Here is a 22,287-nt window from a genome sequence, read left to right on the forward strand (position 1 = left end):
AGAGAACCCTGACTAATACACCACCAGTCCTGCTGATCTGCCTTCTGGCTTCTAAACCCTTCTGACCACACACATCACCACAGAAGGCTTGACCCTCATCTCTTCTCCTCTAGGCTACTGCAGTTGCCTCTGGTCTTGCCTCTTCTTCAGCTCATCCCTCTCTTGCAGCCAAGGGGGGTCTTCCCATAACATTTCCTTCAGCAGTTCCTCAGTACTTACAGGATAAATCCAGGTTCTTCCTTCTGGGCCCACAGCGCTGTGGAATGTGACCTCTGCTTCTGTTGCTGCTTTGGTGCTCACATTTCACACCATCATAGTATTTTACATTCCCCGCTTCTGGGGTGTAGAATGCTCCCTTTCCCTGCTTTGGCATGCATGCCTTCAGAATCCAGCTCCAATATCACTTCCTCTAGGAGGCTCTTCCCATCCTCAACCCAACCCCAACCCATGACTTTCTCCTTTCTCTCCCCTCTCATCACTATGCATTAGAAATGTCTGTCCACCCTCTGAAGCTGAGCTCTCTGGGAGTCAGGGACTGTCTCAACGGTCCATGAATCTCTTAAATCAAGCATGATAAAAACTCAATATGGATTGAATGCATTGAATTACATGGAGGAGAAACTGGGCCACATGTTATGGGCTGAATTGTGTCCCCTGTCCCAAAATCATATATTGAAGTCTTAACCTCAGTGTCTCAGAATGTGACTGTATTTGAGATAGGGTCTTTAAAGAGGTGATAAGTGAAAATGAGGGCATTAGGGTGAGCTCTAATCCAGTATGATGGGAGTCCTTATAAGAAAAGATTCAGACACAGACAGACATAGAGGGAAGCCCATGTAAAGACATAGGGAAAGAGTGTTCAGAAGAAACTAATCCTGTGGACACCTTGTTCTTAGATGTCTAGTCTTCAGAATTATGAGAAAATAAATTTCTGTTGTGTAAGCCACCCCATCTGTGGTACTTTGTTATGGTAGTCTCACAAACTATCCATCATATTTCCTTGACATTTACATTTAAGCAAAGCAAGTAATTTAAAAGCTAAAGTAACCTGTATTTCTTTCCAAAAGAGTTTGTTTCTGTCATAAAATCCCCCAAAATCTTGATACTGCCGAAGTAATTCTATCGGAGGCTGAGAGCCATAGCGATCCAGTCTGGGCATGTTTAAATCATCAACAAAAATTATAATTCGTTTGTTTCCTGGTGCTCCTGGGGAAAGAAAGCGAATTTAAGAATTATGCTTTTCCTTCAGGAAATGGAAGACAAAGCAGAGGTATGACTTTGGACTCAATGACATTCTATAGGTCAAAGAGAGCTCACTTCTGAGTCCTGCTTGGAGGAGGACAGACTTTCTTCTGGCCCCACCCAGGCCCCTGCAGGGAGATGTGGTCCTGGTCAGGAAGTCCATAATGTCATGCATGGTAGCCCTCGCCCTCACTGTCAGGGCACAAGATGGTGGCCTCTCTCCAGCAGGGAGTGAACCTTTCTCTGTTTCAGTCACACCCACTGCCCTCAACAACTGTGTGGCTTGGGCATGAGCGAGGAACGTCATTTTCTTTCCATAGTTGGAAGAGGAAGAATGCCAAAGTTTCCTTTCATAAATGTCATTATATCACCCTCACGGGGAAAATAGGTTAGATATTCAAAAGCATCCTGATCACATCAAAGGGAAATCCAGTGCAATGGGGCCACATTTAAATAAATATACATACTCATTAGAAAAGGAATGAGTGTTAGCAGAGAAAAGAGAGACCTGATGGGCAAATAGCCATGTCCCTGTGGTTGGGATAATTATGGGAATTGATTCCAAGGTAAACTGAGTGCTCCATTCCATCCGTGGTCCACTGGAAGCCAAGTAACAGGACAGGGGGCAAAGAAGTGGTCTAAGAGAAACATGCATAAGGAGTTGGAGCCACCAGCAGAAAACAGAATGACATCTGTTGCCCTGTGCCTACTTGAGCAGGAGAGAGGGGACAGAGAGAGGAGGTGGTAAAGCAGCTGGTGGCACCATTGCTTGGTATGACAGGGCCTGGTAGATGGTGGGCAACATGGGAGGCAGCCAAGCCTGAAACCTGACTGGTGTGCCATCCCAGAGACTGCAGGCTGAGCAAGTGGGCCCTAGCTGCAAGAGGCTGCAGGATGGACTACTGGAGGGTGAAGGCTAAGGTCCTGATTTCCACTCTCAGGGAAACTTCCAGTGGTGAGGCCAGTGACTGACCTGCAAACATCTCTTTCAGGAGTTGCTTACAAGAGCCCACTCCTGAAAGCCTGCCTCACAGACCGCATGGACACCACTCAGTGCCAGCTAGAGAAGCAGGGACCAGTCATGGAGAGGCCCATGTAAGCACCAGTTAGGGAGAAGACACTTGGCCTCTCCTTCTTTTCCTCCCACTTCCTGCATACTCCAGCCTCCTACAGGGAGGGTGGAGAGAAGAGAACCCCATGACCCCTTCACGTCCCATATGTATCTGCAGCCACAGACCTGGCTTATGACACACAAGAGGAGGAGCTTTGAATTGGGTATTGAATTGAAGCTTTACATTGGCCCAGACTGCAAATGTCTGAAGGTGATCAGAAGGTTATGCTATTTTTCTAAGCAGTTAATAAAGGACAGTGGGGAAGTTACCAAAAAGCCTGGCTGAAAGTACTGACTGAATTAAAAATCAAAACAGTCTCATGCCTATTCCTCACTGAGTTCAGATAACTCAATGTGCCAGATATACTGAGGTTTGTTTTAAATAAGTGGAAATCAGTGCATGTTGGAAGAACTTGCGTGGAGAGAGATAGAGCCATGGAGAGGCAGATATTGAAGATGTTCTGAGTTGAAGGTGATGATAGAAATAAATGACTTGCTTGGTAACACTAAGACATCTACATAGCTAGCATAAAAAATGCCATAAACAGAATCACCTTTACAAGTAAATTAAGCAAATAAAATATCCAATTGTCATTTTATTACATGCACTATTTATGTTATTTATTAACTTAATGAATAATTTGTGTGGGACAAACTAAAATGATGATTCTTACCTAGAATATTTTTTCTTTTTCTCTCCAATTTTGACTCAATGATCTCTTGTGTCCTTGCAGATGAAGTTTGAGCAGAAAAATTCAGATAAACAGGGACATAGCCAGCTGATTCTTGAATTTTATTTAGCAATCCTTTTGTAATCACAGACTTAAATTAAAAATAAGTTAATTAATGTCACATCAATATAATCTCTTTCAGTTGCCTATATCTGTAATAATTTGGTACCATGAATAAGAAACAGGATAAAAAGAGAGAGGTTAAAGCTGGCTTAAAATGTCTGCTTTCTCTTACTGGAGATTCCATTTAGTTATATTTTTCAGAACCAAAGAGATATTCTCATCAGCACTATCTCAGCAAAAAGTTTTATTTTAGTTTCGTACCAAAATCTATCTTGGCTACTCTTCAAGTCAATTTATGGAAAGAGTCACAGAAAGATCCAAATTTCTTTTAGAATTTTTTTTTTTTTGGGGAAACAGTGAAGTCCTGTTTATGTGGATTCTCCAAAACCTAGAAGCTCAAATCATCAATATTCCTCCTCCATTCTACTTTAACAAAAAAACCCAAGTAGTCAAGGGTATCATTTTTGTATCAGGTAGAAATGAACAGGCAGGAGGGGATGGGCTGATCTCCATCAACAGTCTTGGGAATGCATACTCCCCTGGCCAATTGCCATCCAACCAATGCAGTGGTAGCCCCCAAAATACCAAGAGATAAAACATAAAATCCCCTAAACACAAATGCAGGCCTACAGGGCCCTCTAGTTCATATAATATCAACTCCAAAAAATGTATTCAGAAACTGGAAAACTTTGGAACAATTCCCAGGATCAATATAGATTCAGTATAATGTTCTTCCTAATAAAGTGCTAACAGTTAAAAAATAATTCCTCTTAGAATTAATATTACTTTTGGTGCTGACATTTCTATGTCTATCACACCCTCATTTTTTGGAAAGAACTTCTTGTTTGATGTAAGTTTCCTACCTTGCCCACTCCAGTTATTCCAGTAAACAACACAGAATGCTTGACTGCCAGTAGTTTTTCCATTAAATATCCATAGCGTACTGTATCGGTTGTAGGGACAAGCATTTCAAAAAATGGAACATCTCGGTTGTATTTGAAGGTAGGTATGATTCGTTCCCAGGGATCCAGCCGTTTGGTGTCAAAGTCCACATGAATGCTCCATAGATCACCAGAACTGGGAAGCTAAAGTACAAAATTAAACACCACTTTCAATAGGCTATAGGCAATATTGACACACAGTAGTAGATACATTCACATAAAAACAAAGGAAGTCACAAAACCTAAATGGATTTGGATTTCTTTTTTCTTTGTAGACACATAGTTATTTAGGTATCTGAGACTAGTTATTTAAACAAAATCGTGCAACACAATGCATTAAAATATGTTATATTGATTATATTAAAATCCATGCCAGAATTGTAAAGCATTTTTAATTAAATTTAACAGTCAGGGGCTTATTCCATGCCAAATACTGTCTGTGATGCTGAGGACAAATGCTGAATGAGACCCAGCCTCTGTCTTCAATGACCTGGTAATCCCCCCTGGGGGACATAAGCACTTCAGTTAATACCCATGGGGAAATAAGGTCTCTAAAGGTTTTTATAACAATCACACACACACACACACACACACACACACACACACACACACACAGAGGGGTGGCTCATTTCTATTTGCAGGGAAGTTATGGTGATGGCTAGAGATTCAGGAAGGATTCCAGGGGTGGTAATGCTATAACTCAGACTTGAAGAACAAACTGGAGTCAGATGGGCAAAAAAGGGATGGAATAGCGGTGGGAAAGAAGGGGTCAAGATTCAGACTGAAAAAACAGGATTAGAAGTCTGATGCCATGAGAGCATTGCATACAGTGAGATGAGGCTAGAAATACAGATGGGCCAGATTATAAAAAGCTTTACTTATTAAAGATCTTAAAGCAACAGTTCAGTGAGGGATTCTAAGTAGGTAAGTAACATAATCAGATTGCATTTCAGAAGTTTCATCCTGGCAGCTGTACAGAGAAACTTCATGTTGCAATGTCAGCACCAGAGTTGCTTTAAGCTCATTTGGCAATGACTTTTAGTAAGAAATTAATTTTTCATTGACTTTGTACATACATATATATGTGTATCTACAAATGTGTAAAGTATTTACCCCTATGTAAATACAGTGAATGTGCAATTCACTCTACTTTCTATTTTTTTTTTTAAACTCAAGGTATACATAATTTTTTGGTCAAATTTTAAGGGTACATTTTAGAGAGTTTTAACATATGTAAATGTTAATATAATCACCCTAGATTAAATCATAGAACATGTACAGCACCTCAGAAGGTTTCTTTCTTCTACTTCTTTGTCAATACTAGTTTGTCTATTTGACTGTACCCTCACCAATGCCACACTCTTAATTGCTGCTGTTTTATTGTCTTGAATTATTCAAGTCATGTAGTTTAAGTCCTCCAAATGTGTGTTCCTTCAAGATTATCTTAGTTATTATAGGTCTTTTATATTTTTATATAAATTTTAGAATGAGATTGTCAGATTTCACAGAAAAAATCTGTTGGGATTTTGGGATTGAAGTTGCCTAAAATCTTCAAAATATTTTGGGAAGAACTGATAACTTAATAATACTATCTCAATCCATGAACATCATGTATCTCTTCATTTATACAGATCTTTTAAAATTTCTCTCAACAATGTTCTGTAATTTTCAGCAGAGGTCTTTCACATCATTCATTAATTTTATTCCTAAGTACTTGGTATTTTGTTGCTTTTGTAAATAGTATTGTTTTAAATTTTCACTTGTTAACTATTTGCAGACCTTATATCCAAGGGTCTTACTAATTTCCTTATTAATTGTAATCATTTGCAGATTTTTAAGGATTTTCTATATGTTCAGTCATTTTTTTCTGCAGTTAATGACTCTTTTACTTCTTCCTTTCCAAAGTTTATATGTTTTATTTCTTTTTCTTGCCTTATTGCACTGGCTAGACTCTCCAATATAGTGTTGACAAAAAGTTGTAATAGAGGATATTTCCATTTTAAAAACTGGGTTGTGACCCTTTCACTTGATTTCATGACCAGTTAATAGACTGTGATCTTTAATTTTAAAAATACTGGTAGAAAGGGTGAATTAGATAGGACTGGAGCAAAAGCAAAGGAATACTAAATAGGCTATTTTAATAGCCCATAGAAGAAATGATAAGAACCTGGGTTATTCAAAGGCAGCAAGGATGAAGACAAAGAACCTATTTAAAAAAAATACTTATGTAATAAAATTTATTGAATACTGAGATATTATCTAATTTACATTTGATATTCCAATATTGCCATTTTTTCCAACAATATTATTTATAGCCATATTTTTCCAAGTCTAAGATCCAATCCAGGATCATGCATTGCATTTAATTATCTCTCTTTAGTCAAAAGTCTCTCAACTTTGTCTCTTATGACATAGACATATTTGAAAAATACAGTCTAGTTTATTTTATAAAATATTCATTGGTTTGGATTTTCTAGGTGTATCCCTCATGATTAGATTCAAGTTACATATTTTTAAAAGAACTATCACAGAAGGAAGATTATATCTTTCGCAGTGTCCCATATCAGGAGGGAGGCATAGGACTGTCTTAATGTTAATTAAGTTAAATTGATCATATAGTTAAGGTAGTTTACAAGGTTTTCTTTTCTTTACTAAATACTTTGAAACTATGTAAATATGGCTTATCATGAAACCTCCACCCATTAGTTTTAGTATCCATTGATGATTCCCACCTAAATCAATTATTACAAAAATGGTTGCAAGGTGATTATAAGAAAAAGTTTTTCTTTCTTCCTACTTATTTAGTCATGCACATTTTTATTATGAGTATTATTATTAAAAGGGTTATGATCCTATACTATGATTATTGATTTTGATACTAAAATCTATCCAGTTTTGACCAGTAGAAGTCCCTTCAAACTTCCTTCTGTGTTCTTTTGACATACCACATCATTCTTTGAGCACTTTTTTACTGTACAATAGTTGTTTTGTATCTTCCCTGATCCAGTCTTGAAATCAACTATTTTACTAAGAATTTCTCATTTCCTTTAGTGGAGAATGACAATAGTATTTAAAAATAAGTATACTAGATATGCTCATTGCTGCTATCAAGATATCTTTATGTCTGGTTCCTTTCAGCACATAGACTAGAAAATTTATATATATATACACACAGAAACACACACACACACACACACACACACAGACACACACACACACACACACACACACACACACCAATTTTCATACATTTACTTATTTAAAGACAGAGTCTTGCTCTGTTGCTCAGGCTGGAGTGCAGTGGTACGATCATAGCTCAGTGCAGCCTCAAACCCCTAGGCTCAAGCAATCCCCTTACCTCAGTCTCCTGAGTAGCTTGGACTACCGGTATGCACCATTGAGCTTAGCTACTAAAATTTTTTTTGTAGAGACAGGGTCTTGCTATATTGTGCAGGTCTAAAACTCCTAGCCTCAAGTGGTCCTCTTACCTTGGACTCCCAAAGTGCTGAGATTACAGGTGTGAGCCATGTGCCCAGGCAATTTTCAAACATTTATATGTACATATGTTAACATTTTGAATATCAATGAGTACTGAGGCCTGTAATTCCAATGCAATAATACAGAGTGTATTCTAATTTTCCTCCATCCATATTCATAAATCCCTCCTCTAATGGTGAGAAATTCATTGCCATTATTCTCAATACATTTACTCATGTAGTCAGTCTTAGAATATATAGCAAGTACCATCCTAGCAATTCAGAGTAGCTAACCAATCACCCTGTGAAAAATAAATTTACTAACTAGAATTCAATATTTGTTTATAGTAGAGAGTTTTTTATATATTTATACATCTTTTTTATATGACTGGGAGAGTACTCCTAATTTATGAAATATGATATATGTTAACTATGGTTGGAAAAATTTGAATAATTTTAGGAACCAGCTTGGTGTAAATGTTACATTTTCAGTAGAACTAAAGCTCTTAAAATTTTAATCATAAAATTTAATTTTAATAATTCAGAATTATGATGTTAAAATATAAATTATTTGGTTCTTACCCTGGCATCAGGATTATCATCAAATTGTGTTCTAATAAATGTATCAAAAGAATCCCAATATTGTTCAGTTAGGTTTCCACCCAAAGCCCATAAATAACAGAATACAAAAGTCTGACATAGGATAGTGTTCAGTTTTATTTGTTCCTGAAAGAATAAAGAGAAACAGAGTTAATATTTTATATATAAACATAAAAAGAATCCTAAGCTGCAAAGTGTAAAGATGTTTTTATTTCATTTAGACTCACATATTTTTAAATGAGCACAGTGTATGCTTCTTATGCTTCATTCAATGTTTCACAGAGTAGTGTTTTCTTATGGTTATATATTACAACCACTGATGAGAAATTGAATGATAAGGAATATGTGGGGAAAAAGTCCAAGCTTGTTTTTCAACGGATTGTTATAAATTTTTTTAATGCCCGCATGAAGGTATGTAAGCAGATTGAGAATATGTTGTATTGGGAATACATTGTAGACTGTAAGAGAAATCAAAATTGAGTAGTGGAATAAATTATACACTCTAATGTTCCTTTTAGCTTTGAGATTCTATGAATGTAATAGTAGCTATTAGTTCCTTGTAAAATTAACTTAAAAATAAAATGATTATATTTTAGAATGGAGTCATTTCTTTGCAAAGAATTTATACAATAATCTAATTTTTTTAGCCTCATAGCAGTAAGAAAATGCCTCATACCATTGACAAGTTAACTCCATCTTTCCCAAATATCAGGGACTCCAATAAGCAACAGAGTGTAGTAACTTTGCTGATGTCTACTTGTGGAATTGCTTGGCCACACTTTTTATTGATAAAATGTAAACCTTCATCAACATAACGTTGGAAAAGATTCAATATATATTCTTGGGTTTCCTCATTCAGCTGAAAATGAAACAAATGATAGTTTAGCAAGACTTAATATAATTAAGTTTAGAAACAGGCTGTTTAAAATCTGAATATTTCTATATATTCAGTGACTTTTAGACCAAAGGCTATAACTATCACAACATACTAAACAAATTAAATTTTAAGAAAACCCTTTATGACTGGGAAGGGATAAATGGGGTAGATTATATGCAGTTGATCATGTTCTATTTCTTGGTCTGGCAATTTATTCAAAGGTGTTAATTTCATAATTATTTCTTAAGCTACCTATATATATTTCATGCACTCTTCTAAATTGATGTTCTTTCACGATTATTAACAATAAAAAAGAAGAAACGCAGAAGACATTTTAATATTAATGTAAGACAGACAAATAATTTCTAAAGATTTAAAAGTGAACTTCGCCCCTCTCATTACTCATTCAACATTGTCCTAGAAGTCCTAGCTAATGCAATGGAACAATAAAAGGAAGTAAAAGGTATACAGATTGGGAAGGAAGAAATAAAACTGTCTTTGCTTACAAATAACATAATTGTCTATATAGAAAATCTGCCTAAATTAACAAAACAAAACAAAACTGAAACTCATAGGCAATTGTAGCAAAGTTGCAGGATATGAGGTTAACATATACAAGTCAATTATTTTCTTATACATCAGCAAGGAGCAACTGGAACTTGAAATTAAAAATATAACACAATTTATATTATTGCCAAAACTAATTATAAATATAACAATGTACTAGATTTATATAAGACAAGCAATAGAAAGTAAAGAACTACTAAATTGAGAGAAATATCACATTCATGGATAGGAAGACTAAATAGTCTTAAGATGTCAATTTCCCTTATATTATTTATAAATTCAGCACAATTTCAGTTAAAATTCCAGTAAGTTACCTTGTGGATTAATTGACAAACTGATTCTAAAGTTTATATGGAAAGGCAAAAGACCCAGAATAACCAACACAAAAATGAAGAAAAAGAACAAACTTGAAAAACTGACACTACCCAGCTTCAAGACTTACTATACATCTGCAGTAATCAAGACAGTAGGGTACTGGTGCAAGAATGAACAAACAGATCAATGGAACAGAATGGAGAGCATTAGACCTACACAGTCAACTGATTTTGACAAAACAGCAAAGGCAACCTGATGAAGAAAGGACAGTCTTTTCAACAAGTGGTGCTGGAACAACTGGATATACCCATGCCAAAAAAAAAAAAAAAAAAAAAAAGAATCTAGAAACAGACCTTAAACCTGCCCAAAAATTAACTGAAAATAAATGTAAAACACAAAATATAAAACGTTAGAAGATAGTAGGAGAAAATCTACATGACTGGGCTTGGTGGTGAATTTTTGGGTATGACACCAAAGCCACCATCCATGAGAAAAAAAAAAAAAAAAACAATAAGTTGGATTTCATTAAAATTAACTTCTACTCTGTGAAAGACGTTGTAAAGAGAATAGAAGATGAAATACTTATTCAATCTGAAGAGAAACCAGAGTATTGTTAAGAAAAGGACAAGCCACAGACTACCAGAAAATATTTGCAAAAGATATAATCTGATAAAGAATTGAATTCAAAATACATGAAGAACTCTTAAAATTCAACAATAAGAAAACAAACAACCCAACTTAAAAATGGACTAAAGACTTTCCTTAATAGACACCTCATGACACATGATACATAGAGAGCAAACAAACATATGAGAATATGCTCAAGCCATATGTCATTGGAAATTGCAAATTAAAACAAGATACTACTACATGCACATTAGAATGGATAAAATCCACAACACTGACGATGCCAAATGCTGTCAAGGAGGTGAGCAACAGGAATCCCCATTCACTGTTGGTGGGAATACAAAACGATATAACCACATTAGAAGACAGTCTGACAGTCCTGTACGGAGCTAAACATATACTATATGATTCAGCAACCACATTCCTAGGTATTTACCCAAATATGGTGAAAACTATGTCCACACAAAAACCTGCACATTAATGCTTATTAAGATTTTAATTCATAATTGCCAAAACTTAGAAGCAACCGAGATGTCTTTCAGTATGTGAACTGGTACATAAACTGTGGTACATTCATACAATAAAATATTATCCAATGCTAAACAGAAATAAGCTACCAAACCACAGAATGACGTGGAAGTACCTTAAATGAGTATTACCAAGTTAAAAAAACCAGTCTGGAAAGGCTATGTACTGTCTGATTTCAACTGCATGACATTCTGGAAAAGGTAAAACTATAGAGATAGCAAAAAGATCAGTGGTTGCCAGGGGTTTAGGGATGGAGAGGAGGGATGAGTATGTGGAGCTTAGAGGATTTTTAGAGCAATGAAACTATTCTGCCCGACACTATCACGGTAGAAACATGACATTATGCATTTTTCAAAACACGTAAATTGTACACAAAGAGTGACTCTAACCTAAACTATGGACTTTGGTTAATAAGAATGTATAAATACTGGTTCACCATTTATGCAAAGTGTTAATAATAGGAGAAACTGTTTGGGGGAGAGGAAGTACATGGGAACTCTCATTTCTGTTCAATTTTTCTATAAACTTAAAACTGCCATAAGCATAAAATAGTCTGTTAATTTTTTAAAAAGTGAATTCACCAGGCCAGGCGCGGTGGCTCAAGCCTGTAATCCCAGCACTTTGGGAGGCCGAGGCGGGTGGATCACAAGGTCGAGAGATCGAGACCAACCTGGTCAACATGGTGAAACCCCATCTCTACTAAAAATACAAAAAATTAGCTGGGCATGGTGGTGCGTGCCTGTAATCCCAGCTACTCAGGAGGCTGAGGCAGGAGAATTGCCTGAACCCAGGAGGCGGAGGTTGCGGTGAGCCGAGATCGCGCCATTGCACTCCAGCCTGGGTAACAAGAGCGAAACTCCGTCTCAAAAAAAAAAAAAAAAAAAAAAAAAAAGTGAATTCAGAAAAGTTTAAAAATTTAAGGCAGCCAATGATAAGCTCTTAATTCTGAGAATTACTCTCTATATAATAAGGTACTCTGAGACTAGACCATAATATTCTTAAAATGTTGATGCCTAAAAAGGAGGAAAACAATGGTTTTCTGGCTCATCTTTGGAGGGGAAGAGGCAGAGAAGAAGATGGTTTATTTGGAGTCGGGGATGAGATGGGGGAAATATTTCAAAGGACTACTTGTTAAGGTAAAGAGAAAAATTCTATGTTAGAATGGAGAGACTACAAAAGGTAGTATGAAACTAAATTGTTTTGAATAATAATATATAAACTTTACTTAACTTTGGGTGGAATTATATCTCTGAGGTTAGAATGTGTCTTGGGTCATGAACCTACAATTGGGGTATGATGTAAACTGTTTTTTCTTTTATCTTTGGCTGTTTGGGGCTCTGAAAATCCAAAAGCAATGATGGTTAGTGTCTGGACTTAAAGATTCTTTTTCTTCATGTTTCCCTCTTTCTTTCTTTCTTTCTTTTTTTTTTTTTTTGATACGGAATTTTACTCTTGTTATCCAGGCTGGAGTGCAATGGCGGGATCTCGGCTCACCGCAACCTCCGTCTCCTGGGTTCAAGCAATTCTCCTGCCTCAGCCTCCCAAGTAGCTGGGACTACAGGCGTGCACCACCATGCCCAGCTAATTTTTGTATTTTTAGTAGAGATGGGGTTTCACCATGTTGACCAGGATGGTCTCGATCTCTTGACCTTGTGATCCACCTGCCTCGGCCTCCCAAAGTGCTGGGATTACAGGCTTAAGCCACAGCGCCCGGCGTGTTTCCCTCTTTCTACAAAGCTTTCTTCAAAGTCTCAATGCCTCAGGCTGTTGTAGCTGTATTTTTAGGGACTCAAAAAAGCGGCTTGTGTTTGTAGTCTGGGGAGAAGCCAGCCAGAATACGCAGGAGGCAGGGTGAGTAGGCAGGCTGGCAGGCTGGCTGGCTGGGATAACAAGGAATGGGGACAGATTTGGGGAGCAGATAAGCATTCCTGAAGGATTCCAGGAATTCTTAGGGAGTACTAGGTAAAATAATGAAGTGTCCTCAATCAAGAACAATGAATCCTTAACCTATTATTTGTACATCTGAAGGTAGTGTGAGTCCTGACAGATGGAGATATTGGGGAATATCTGGTTGCACTTACTTTTTCAGAAATACCTGTCATCCAAGTTTTAACATAAGGCATCCATTTCAGTTCTTCTGGATCCACAAACACCATTCCACAACGACTGACTGTTGCAGGGGAGGCAACCCGCAGATCTTGCACCTAAAGTTGAAGAAAGTTGAACAGGAAACAGCTAATATGATGCTTCCTTATTTCTCCAACTTCAGTGTTCACACTTTTAAAATGATTCACACTTTTAAAGTCTAACTTAACACTGAAAGGCTTTGTGTGGAAGAGAGTGGGAGAGCAATACGTAATTAGAAATGGAGGAGGAAAGTTACATGAGGTATAAGGTGAAAAAATTCCCACAAGTATAGGAGGATACTGTTAAATCCTATGAGCAGGAATAGGTATTTTTTTCTTTCTTCCCTTTGCTTTTCTCTATTCTCCTTTTCATTCTTGTATTAGAATCCCTAGCAAATGGCAGGCATTCAATCAGTATTTAATGAATGAATATAACACAGATGGTATCCTTCATAATGTTTGTAGCTGTGCTTGGTCCACATTCCTCTTCCAATCTCTCATCAAATATTCATATCACAGTGGGATAATTTATTCTTATTAAATATAATAATTAATTTGAAATGCATTTCAAATCTCTCTCTCTCTCTCCAAAGGAAAGCAAGTGCTAAGGAAGCCAGAATTTATTTTGCTCTTCCTATTTATAGAGACAAGAACATTTGAGACTTTGACTGTCAGGACTGATAATCTATTACAAAATGATAACTTAATAAGTAAACAGAGCACAATAATAGACATTATAGATAGTAAAGGCTACATCAGTATGAGAAAAAAAGTAATGATGGTATGCTGGTTTAATGAATTATTTCGCTTCACAGTAATGTGCACACTTACCTCAAAAAGCATGTGAATTTGAGGTGTGAGTTTAATCCTCTCACTGTTAGCCAGGCAAAGCATCTTGTTATCATCCAGCACTGTATTCATGTTTTCAATCCAAAGAGCATCTACTGGCCCATCACTGATGATCCATTTATGGTCTTCTGAAGTATCATTTACAGCTGCTCGGACACTTAGTGCCATCAAACCATCTTTCCACTCCAAGGTTAAGTTATTAACTTCTCCATATAATTCACCCATGGTAATTGATTTAGGGTTGAGAACATATGTTTTAACTGCCTGGTAAAAGGGATTTTCTACCCCAAGTTTTTGTAAATTTCCTAAAGTTTCTGCTAGTACTCGGTAAACTGTGGTCTTGCCACCTCCTGTTGGCCCAACTAACATAACACCATGCCTTACCAGCATAGTTTCATAAAACTGTATCACTTTTTTAACCATACACATCTCAGGCTGAAGATTTTGTCCATTCATGACATCCACAATTGTTGACTGTAAAATACCATAATCATGCTCTGGAATTTGGACCCCAGGAAAAAGATCTGATATGATTCCACTGTCAAAACAAAAATAAAATCAATTAGAAGGAATTGGTCATTGATATTTCCCCATATTTGTTACAATAAATGAAATATTATGAATCTTATTGTTTCTCATCAATCTTTCTCTTCTGAACATGTACAGTATTAGTTTGTCCTACGTGCAGTACCAGAATCTATCATTTCTCTGATATTACATATGATTTTGTTTGTTTCCTGTTTAGTCGACCAATGTTCTTAAGTATATTAGGAGCTTTTTGGGAGTAAGCAATATCTTTTATGTTTCTTTCTGAATTTCCCACAGTACATGGCATATACCAAACATAGGTGATGAACTTATTTTTAATTATTAAAAAAATTATAAAATATCTCATTTTAAAAATTTAAAATTATTTGAAAATTATATTTGTAGCTCAACTTTTCCTAAAGTCACCTACATATACTGCCAACTGTATAAGAATATTCAGAAAAATAAGATGAATATACAAATAAAAATTAGATTAGGTAACAAAGGGAGGAAGAAAAAATGTGACTATTTCTATAGGGAAAAAAAAAGCTAAATCTTTACCTCACATTATATACACATATACATTTGCGATACAGTTAAAATCTTACATAAAGTGATGAAAGTACTAGATGAAAGTACAAGAGATAAATTTTGCAACATTGTGGTAAGGTGGTTTTTCTAAGAAAGGCAGGAAATCTATAATTGTAAAACAAATGTTGACAGAGTGAAAACTAAAACGAACAGACAAACCCCAAACTTCTGTGACATAACAGGCTTCATATACAAACTTACAGCATGAATGAGAGACTTAGAAAAACATTTCCAATATTTATGTCAAATAAAGGTTATGAGTTTCTATAAATCAATGAGTATAATAGAAACATGCTCCAAGAATAATAATTATAAACGAATAATGAACATAGAAAATGATGCCCAATGACACTAACAGTTAAAGAAATATTAAAATAGGCTACTCCATTTGGCCTCTCTTTAAAACACTTATGGGAAAATATGCGCCTTCATAAAACCACTTACGTAAATGTAAAAGGGTAAGCCATCTTTGGAGGACAACTTGAGAGAATCCATTTAAATTAAAAATGTGCAAACCCTATGATCTAGGAAACTTGCTTCCAGGAATCACCCCGTAGAAATATCATACATGTGCAAAGATATATGTATAGGAATGTCCATCATTAGAATAGAAAACAATTAGGAAAAATCTAAATGTCTATATATGACCTTTCACATTAAAGTAGATCTGTAGGTTTACTATGTCTCAAAGTACAATCTTAAATAACAGCAATCTGGCAGCTGTTAAAAAAATAGACTCATGCATATATACTAACATGATAAAAAGATGCTCATGATATATTACTAATTGAAAAAGCAACAGCTGTTGACATACAAATGTATTAAAAGCAATACATGAAAGTGCCAACCAACTTCTTTCTCCAGGAAGACAGAACAGACTTACTTTTCCCTATTCCTTCCATTAAGTACAACTGAAACCCCTGTAAATTATGTGTAAGTAAAATAAATATAAGAAGTCTCTCCAAGGTAGAGAGAAAGCAGACTGGCTAGGTACCTTAAGATGCTAGCAATAACGTGGTGATAAGTCCCTTGTGTCCTTTTGTCTTTTATATCCTGGCAATCCAGAAATGCCAACGGGCACAGATTTTTTTTTTTTTTTTAAAGCCCCAGGAAAAGCTTACTGTCTTTATTCAAAGGACCAGGAAAGGGGCAGCCCAACAAGACAGAAAACTTTGAGGCAGTAACTGCTGTACTCTAACCAAACATCACAGAAAAATCCTGAGGTATGTATTCCCACCCACACTAGCAGAGACTGAGTGCGGAGCCCTGACTTCCGCTCTAGCTAGGGTGTAACAAGTTTCTCCAAATTCCTCTCCTCATTTTCTCATGGTGTTAGAGAAAGCCAAATAGGGATACGGCACTTTCATCCTCACTGGGAGGTAATGATGCCCCCTTTGGTATTAATGGAGACCCTATGGGAAGCTCGGACTTCCAGCCCCACCCAGGAATAATGGAGCACCCCTCCCTCTCTCTGATGGGTGGCATCAGAGGAGGCTCAGGGGAGAGTCAGGACTTTTACCACTGTCCAGGTGTAATAAAGCTGTCTTCCCCTGTGGCATCAGTGGGGTCATGTGGTGAGCAGTAATAAGGCGCTTCTACTATCCAGGACATTATCACAGGACGACTACCAGGGGAGCTGGAACTCCCACCCCTACACAGCAGAAATGACTGCTCCCAACAGATATCAACAGAGGTTGAATTCTATCCCCACCTGGCAGTAACAAAGTTGCATTTCTAATTTCTCTTGCTGGTGTGGCATCAGGAAAAGCCAGCTAAAGCAAATTTAAATAAGATCTAGAGGCTCCTGACATAATACCTTAGATAAGTAGGCTTCAATAAAAATAATTCACCATATCAAAAGCCAGAAAAATCTCAAAGTAAACTAAGAGAGAAAATCAACAAATGTTAACACTGAGATGAGAGAGATGTTAAAACTGTCTGACAAATTTGTTTTATTTCTTAAGGGATAGAGTCTCACTATACTGGCCAGGCTGGCCTTGAACTTCTGGGCTCAAACAATCTTCCTGCCTCAGCCTTCTGACTAGCCAGAACTATAGGTACATGTGACTACACACAAGTGAGATCATTATCTTAAAACATACATTGTAAAAATGTTTTAAGGACCCATTATGAACACATTAGAAACAAAAGAATATAAGGACATCTCAGCCAAAAAAAAAAAAAAAAAAGAAAAAAGAAAAAAAAGAATATACAAAGGGCCTATTTGAAATTTTAGAACTGAAAAAATATAATAAAAAACCAAATCAATAGATGGTTTCAAGAGCAAAATGGAAGGGATAGAAAAAAGAATTGGTAAACTGCAAGACAGAATAATAGAAGTTATCCAATCTGAACAAGATAGAGAAAACTGTCTGAAAAAAGAAATGAGCAGCCCTTGGGGACCTATGGAAGTATAACAAAAAATCTAACATTTGTGTCATTGGAGTCTCAAATGACGGGGAAAGATGAAAGAACTGAAGAAATATTCAGAGAAATAATGACTGAAAATGTCAGGCATTTGCCAAAAAGCATGAACCTACAGATTTAAGAAGTTGATCAAATCTCAAACATGATAAACCCAAAGAAATCCACGTGAAGATACCACATAGTCAAACTTCTAAAAACGGAAGACAAAGAAAAAAAATCTTAGCAGAAGCCAGAAGAAAAAAAAAGAGACCTTACCAATAGGGAAAAAACACATAAAATGACAGCAGAATTCATGCAAGGTGACAGGAAGTGGTACAACACCTTTTTAAAAAAATGTTTTATTTTCAGTTCTGGGGTACATGTGCAGTTTTGTCACATAGGTAAACATGTGCCATGGTGGTTTGCTGCACCTATTAACCCATCACCGAGGTATTAAGCCCAGCATGCATTAGCTATTTTCCCTATTCTCTCCTTTTCCCTGCCCCACCCATAGGCAGGATCACTACTCCATATCCCCCACCTCCGACAGGCTCCGGGCCCTGCTCTTCTCCCTGTGTCCATGTGTTCTCATTTTTCAGCTCCCACTTACAAGCGAGAACATGCGGTGTTTGGTTTTCTCTTCCTGCATTAGTTTCCTGAGAATAATGGCTTCCAGCTTCATCTATGCCCCTGCAAAGAACATGATCTCATTCCTTTTTATGGTTGCATATATATGGGAAGTGGTACAACAGCTTTCAAGTACTGGAAGAACTGTCACTCCAGAATCCCATTCCCAGGGAAAATATCCCTCTGTAATGAAGGGAAATCAAGACATTCTCAGATAAATGAAAAGCGAACAAATTTGTAGCTAGCAGATCTGCCATGAAGAATGGCTAAAGGGAAGTTCTCTAAGCAAAAAGAAAATGATGAAAGCAGCAAACTTGGAGCATCAGAAAGGAAGAACATGATAAACAAAAGTATGAGTTCCTATTATAAACATGGTATTACCATTTATTGTGAAACTTAATCATATATATATATATATATATATATATATATATATATATATATATACATCCTTCAGAGCTGTTGGGGGTTGAGTTTCAGACCACTACAATAAAGTGAATACAGCAATAAAGCAACTCATATAAATTTTTTTGTTTCCCACTGCATATAAAATTTAGCTTTATGCTATACTGTAGTCATTTAAGCATACAATAGCATTATGCCTAAAAGGTGTATATACCTTTATTTAAAAACACTTTATTGCTAAAAAAGGCAAATGACCATCTGTGCCTTTGGCAAGTCATAATCTTTGTTGGCAGAGGGTATTACCTTAATGTTGATAGCTACTGACTGAGCAGGGTGGTAGTTGCTGAAGGTTGCAGTGACTGTGGCAATTTCTTAAAATAAGACAACAATAATGTTTGCCACATTCATTGACTCTTCCTTTCATGAAAAGTAGCATGTGATGCTGTTTGATAGCATTTTACCCACAGCAGAACTTTCAAAATTGAAGTCAGTTCTCTCAAAACCTTCCACTGCTTTATCAACTATATTTATGTAATAGTCTGTCTTTTGTTGTCATTTTAACACCATTTACAGCATCTTCACTAGGAAGAGATCTCATCTCAGGAAACTATTTTCTTTGCTAACCTATAAGAAGCAACTCCTCATCCATTTAAGTTTGATCATGAGACTACAGCCATTCAGTCACATCTTCAGGTTCCACTCCTAATTCTAGTCCTCTTGCCATTTCCACCAAATTTACAGTTACTTCCTCAACTGAGGTCTTGAATCCCTCAAAATCATCCGTAAGGGTTGGAATCAACTGTTTCTAAACTCTTGTTAACGTTGACGTGCTGTGTTACGATGAATAATAAATGTTCTTAATGATATCTAGAATGATGAATCCTTTTCAGAAGGTTTTTAAATTAACTTTGCCTGGATTCATTAGAGAAATCACTATCTATGGCAGATATAGCATCACAAAATATATTTCTTAAGTCATAAGACTTAAAAGTTAAAAGTACTCCTTGATCCATGGGCTACAGAATGGATGTTGTGTTGGCAGCCATGAAAACAACATTCATCATCTTGTACATCTCTTAGAGGTCTTGAGTGACCAGGTGCATTGCCAATGAGCAGTGACATTTTGAAAGTGTCTTTTTTTTTTCTGAGCAATAACTCTCAGTGGTGGGTTTAACCCTTTTCTCATTCAGAACAAAAAAGGGCAGCTTGCTGCCAGTACTCATTTAATTGTACATAAACACACTCTTTGAGGCAGAAGCAAATTTGACTGCTTTTCAGTGTGAAAATAAAATACAAACCTGTTCTTAAGAGTTATTTCTTTTTTTTTTTTTTTTTTTTTTTGAGACGGAGTTTTCGCTCTTGTTACCCAGGCTGGAGTGCAATGGCGCGATCTCGGCTCACCGCAACCTCCGCCTCCTGGGTTCAGGCAATTCTCCTGCCTCAGCCTCCTGAGTAGCTGGGATTACAGGCACATGCCACCATGCCCAGCTAATTTTTTGTATTTTTAGTAGAGACGGGGTTTCACCATGTTGACCAGGATGGTCTCGATCTCTTGACCTCGTGATCCACCCGCCTCGGCCTCCCAAAGTACTGGGATTACAGGCTTGAGCCACCGCACCCGGCCTAAGAGTTATTTCTAAACAGATCTAACATTAGAATCATCCAGATCATCAGAGTCATTTATTTTGGAAAAATCAGATCAATCAGATGAAACTTTGGCCAGCAATTATGAAAAAGATGGCAACATCAAGCATAGAAATGTTATGCTTTCTAGGATTTGATATTTTCAGTGATCAAGAATTACTATGTTTTAAGGCCGGGCGCGGTGGCTCAAGCCTGTAATCCCAGCACTTTGGGAGGCCGAGGCGGGTGGATCACAAGGTCAAGAGATCGAGACCATCCTGGTCAACAAGGTGAAATCCCATCTCTACTAAAAATACAAAATATCAGCTGGGTGTGGTGGCGCATGCCTGTAATCCCAGCTACTCAGGAGGCTGAGGCGGGAGAATTGCCTGAACCCAGGAGGCGGAGGTCGCGGTAAGCCGAGATCGCGCCATTGCACTCCAGCCTGGGTAACAAGAGCGAAACTCTCTCTCAAGAAAAAAAAAAAAAAAAAAAAAAGAAAGAATTACTATGTTTTGCAAGTGGAAATACCACTACTAAAAAAGAATGCTATAGAATGATGATGCCTTTTGTTTCCAAAGTCAACATACTAGAGCAATGTGAAAATAATAGTAAAAGTTAGATACTTCATGGCAAAGTTATCTCGGGTTAAATTCTGCAGCTGCAAGCGCTGCCGGTGAGTACTCTTGGGGCAAATGGGAAAAGGGTTAAAATATTCAGTAAACCATGCTCTAAACCAGGCGTCCCCAAACTTTTTACACAGGGGGCCAGTTCACTGTCCCTCAGACCATTGGAGGGCCGCCACATACTGTGCTCCTCTCACTGACCACCAATGAAAGAGGTGCCTCTTCCTGAAGTGCGGCGGGGGGCTGGATAAATGGCCTCAGGGGGCCGCATGCGGCCCGTGGCCGTAGTTTGGGGACGCCTGCTCTAAACAGAGGTGCTGTCATCTAGGCTTTGTTGTTTCATTTTTAGAGCACAGGTAGAGTAGACTGAGTGTAATTCTTAAGGGTCCTAGGGTTTTTAGAGTGGTAAATGAGCACTGGCTTTAACTTAAAATCACCAGTTGCTTTAGCTCCTGACTACAGTCAGCCTGGCCTTTACAGCTTTGAAAGCAGGCATTGATTTCTCCTTTTTCACTATGAGAGTCCTATATGGCATCATCTTCTAATAGAAGGGTGTTTTATCTACATTAAAAATCTGTTGCTTAGTGTAGCCTCCTTCATCAATGTTCTTAGCTAGATCTGGATAACTTACTACAGCCTCGACATCAGCATTTGCTACTTTACCTTGTATCTTATGCTATGAAAATAGCTTCTTTGCTTCAACTTCATGAAGGAAACTTCATGAAGCTAGCTAGGAAAAGAAGTTTGAAGCTAGCTACTTCACCAGGAGTAGATCCCACCTCAAGAAACTACTTTTGGCTGGGCACAGTGACTCACATCTGTAATCCTAGCACTTTGGAAAGCTGAGGCAGGCTAATCACTTGAGGCCAGGAGTTCAAGACCAATCTTGCCAGCATGGTGAAACTCTGTCTTTGCCAAAAATATAAAATTAGCCAGGGGTGATGGTATCATCTGTAATCCCAGCTACTTGGGAGGCTGAGGCAGGAGAATTGCTTGCACCTAGGAGGCAGAGGTTGTAGTGAGCCAAGTTTGTGTCACTCTACTCTAGCCTTGGTGACAGAGCAAAACTCCATCTGAAAACAAACAAACAAACAAACAAACAAACAGACCGACTTTCTTTGCTAATCTATAAGAAGCAACTCCTCATCCATGCAGGTTTTATTATGAGATTGCAGCAATTCAGTCACATCTCTGCTAGCTTTGAACTTTTCTTCTACAGCTTTCTCATCAGGCTCTCATCCTTTATAGAATCGAAGAGAGTTACGGCCTTGATCTGGATTAGCCATTGGCTTAATAGAATGCTGTGGCTGCTTTAATCTTTTATTCAGACCACTAAAACTTTCTCCATATCAGCAATAAGGTTACTTTCTCTTTCTTATCATTCATGTATTCAATGATATAGCACTTCTAATTTCTTTCAATGTCTTA

At 37.2% G+C, this 22,287-nt stretch overlaps 1 protein-coding gene across 11 annotated transcripts in view; it reads right to left on the reverse strand.

Moving 5' to 3' along the window:
• The window catches only part of DNAH6 (dynein axonemal heavy chain 6), a 352,679-nt gene that overhangs the window by 144,126 nt on the left and 186,266 nt on the right, over window positions 1-22,287 (reverse strand). For all 11 annotated transcript variants that reach the window (XM_074397642.1, XM_039462280.2, XM_074397653.1 and 8 more), the window contains 7 exons: window positions 14,036-14,591; window positions 13,160-13,282; window positions 8,841-9,023; window positions 8,147-8,290; window positions 4,011-4,232; window positions 3,028-3,175; window positions 1,049-1,206 (listed from right to left, as the gene is read on the reverse strand). In XM_074397642.1, the coding sequence (XP_074253743.1) occupies window positions 1,049-1,206; window positions 3,028-3,175; window positions 4,011-4,232; window positions 8,147-8,290; window positions 8,841-9,023; window positions 13,160-13,282; window positions 14,036-14,591 (1,534 nt within the window). The remainder of the gene's footprint in view (window positions 1-1,048; window positions 1,207-3,027; window positions 3,176-4,010; window positions 4,233-8,146; window positions 8,291-8,840; window positions 9,024-13,159; window positions 13,283-14,035; window positions 14,592-22,287) is intronic.

This window comes from Saimiri boliviensis, chromosome 1, assembly GCF_048565385.1.
Source record: "Saimiri boliviensis isolate mSaiBol1 chromosome 1, mSaiBol1.pri, whole genome shotgun sequence".
Lineage (NCBI taxonomy): Eukaryota > Metazoa > Chordata > Mammalia > Primates > Cebidae > Saimiri > Saimiri boliviensis.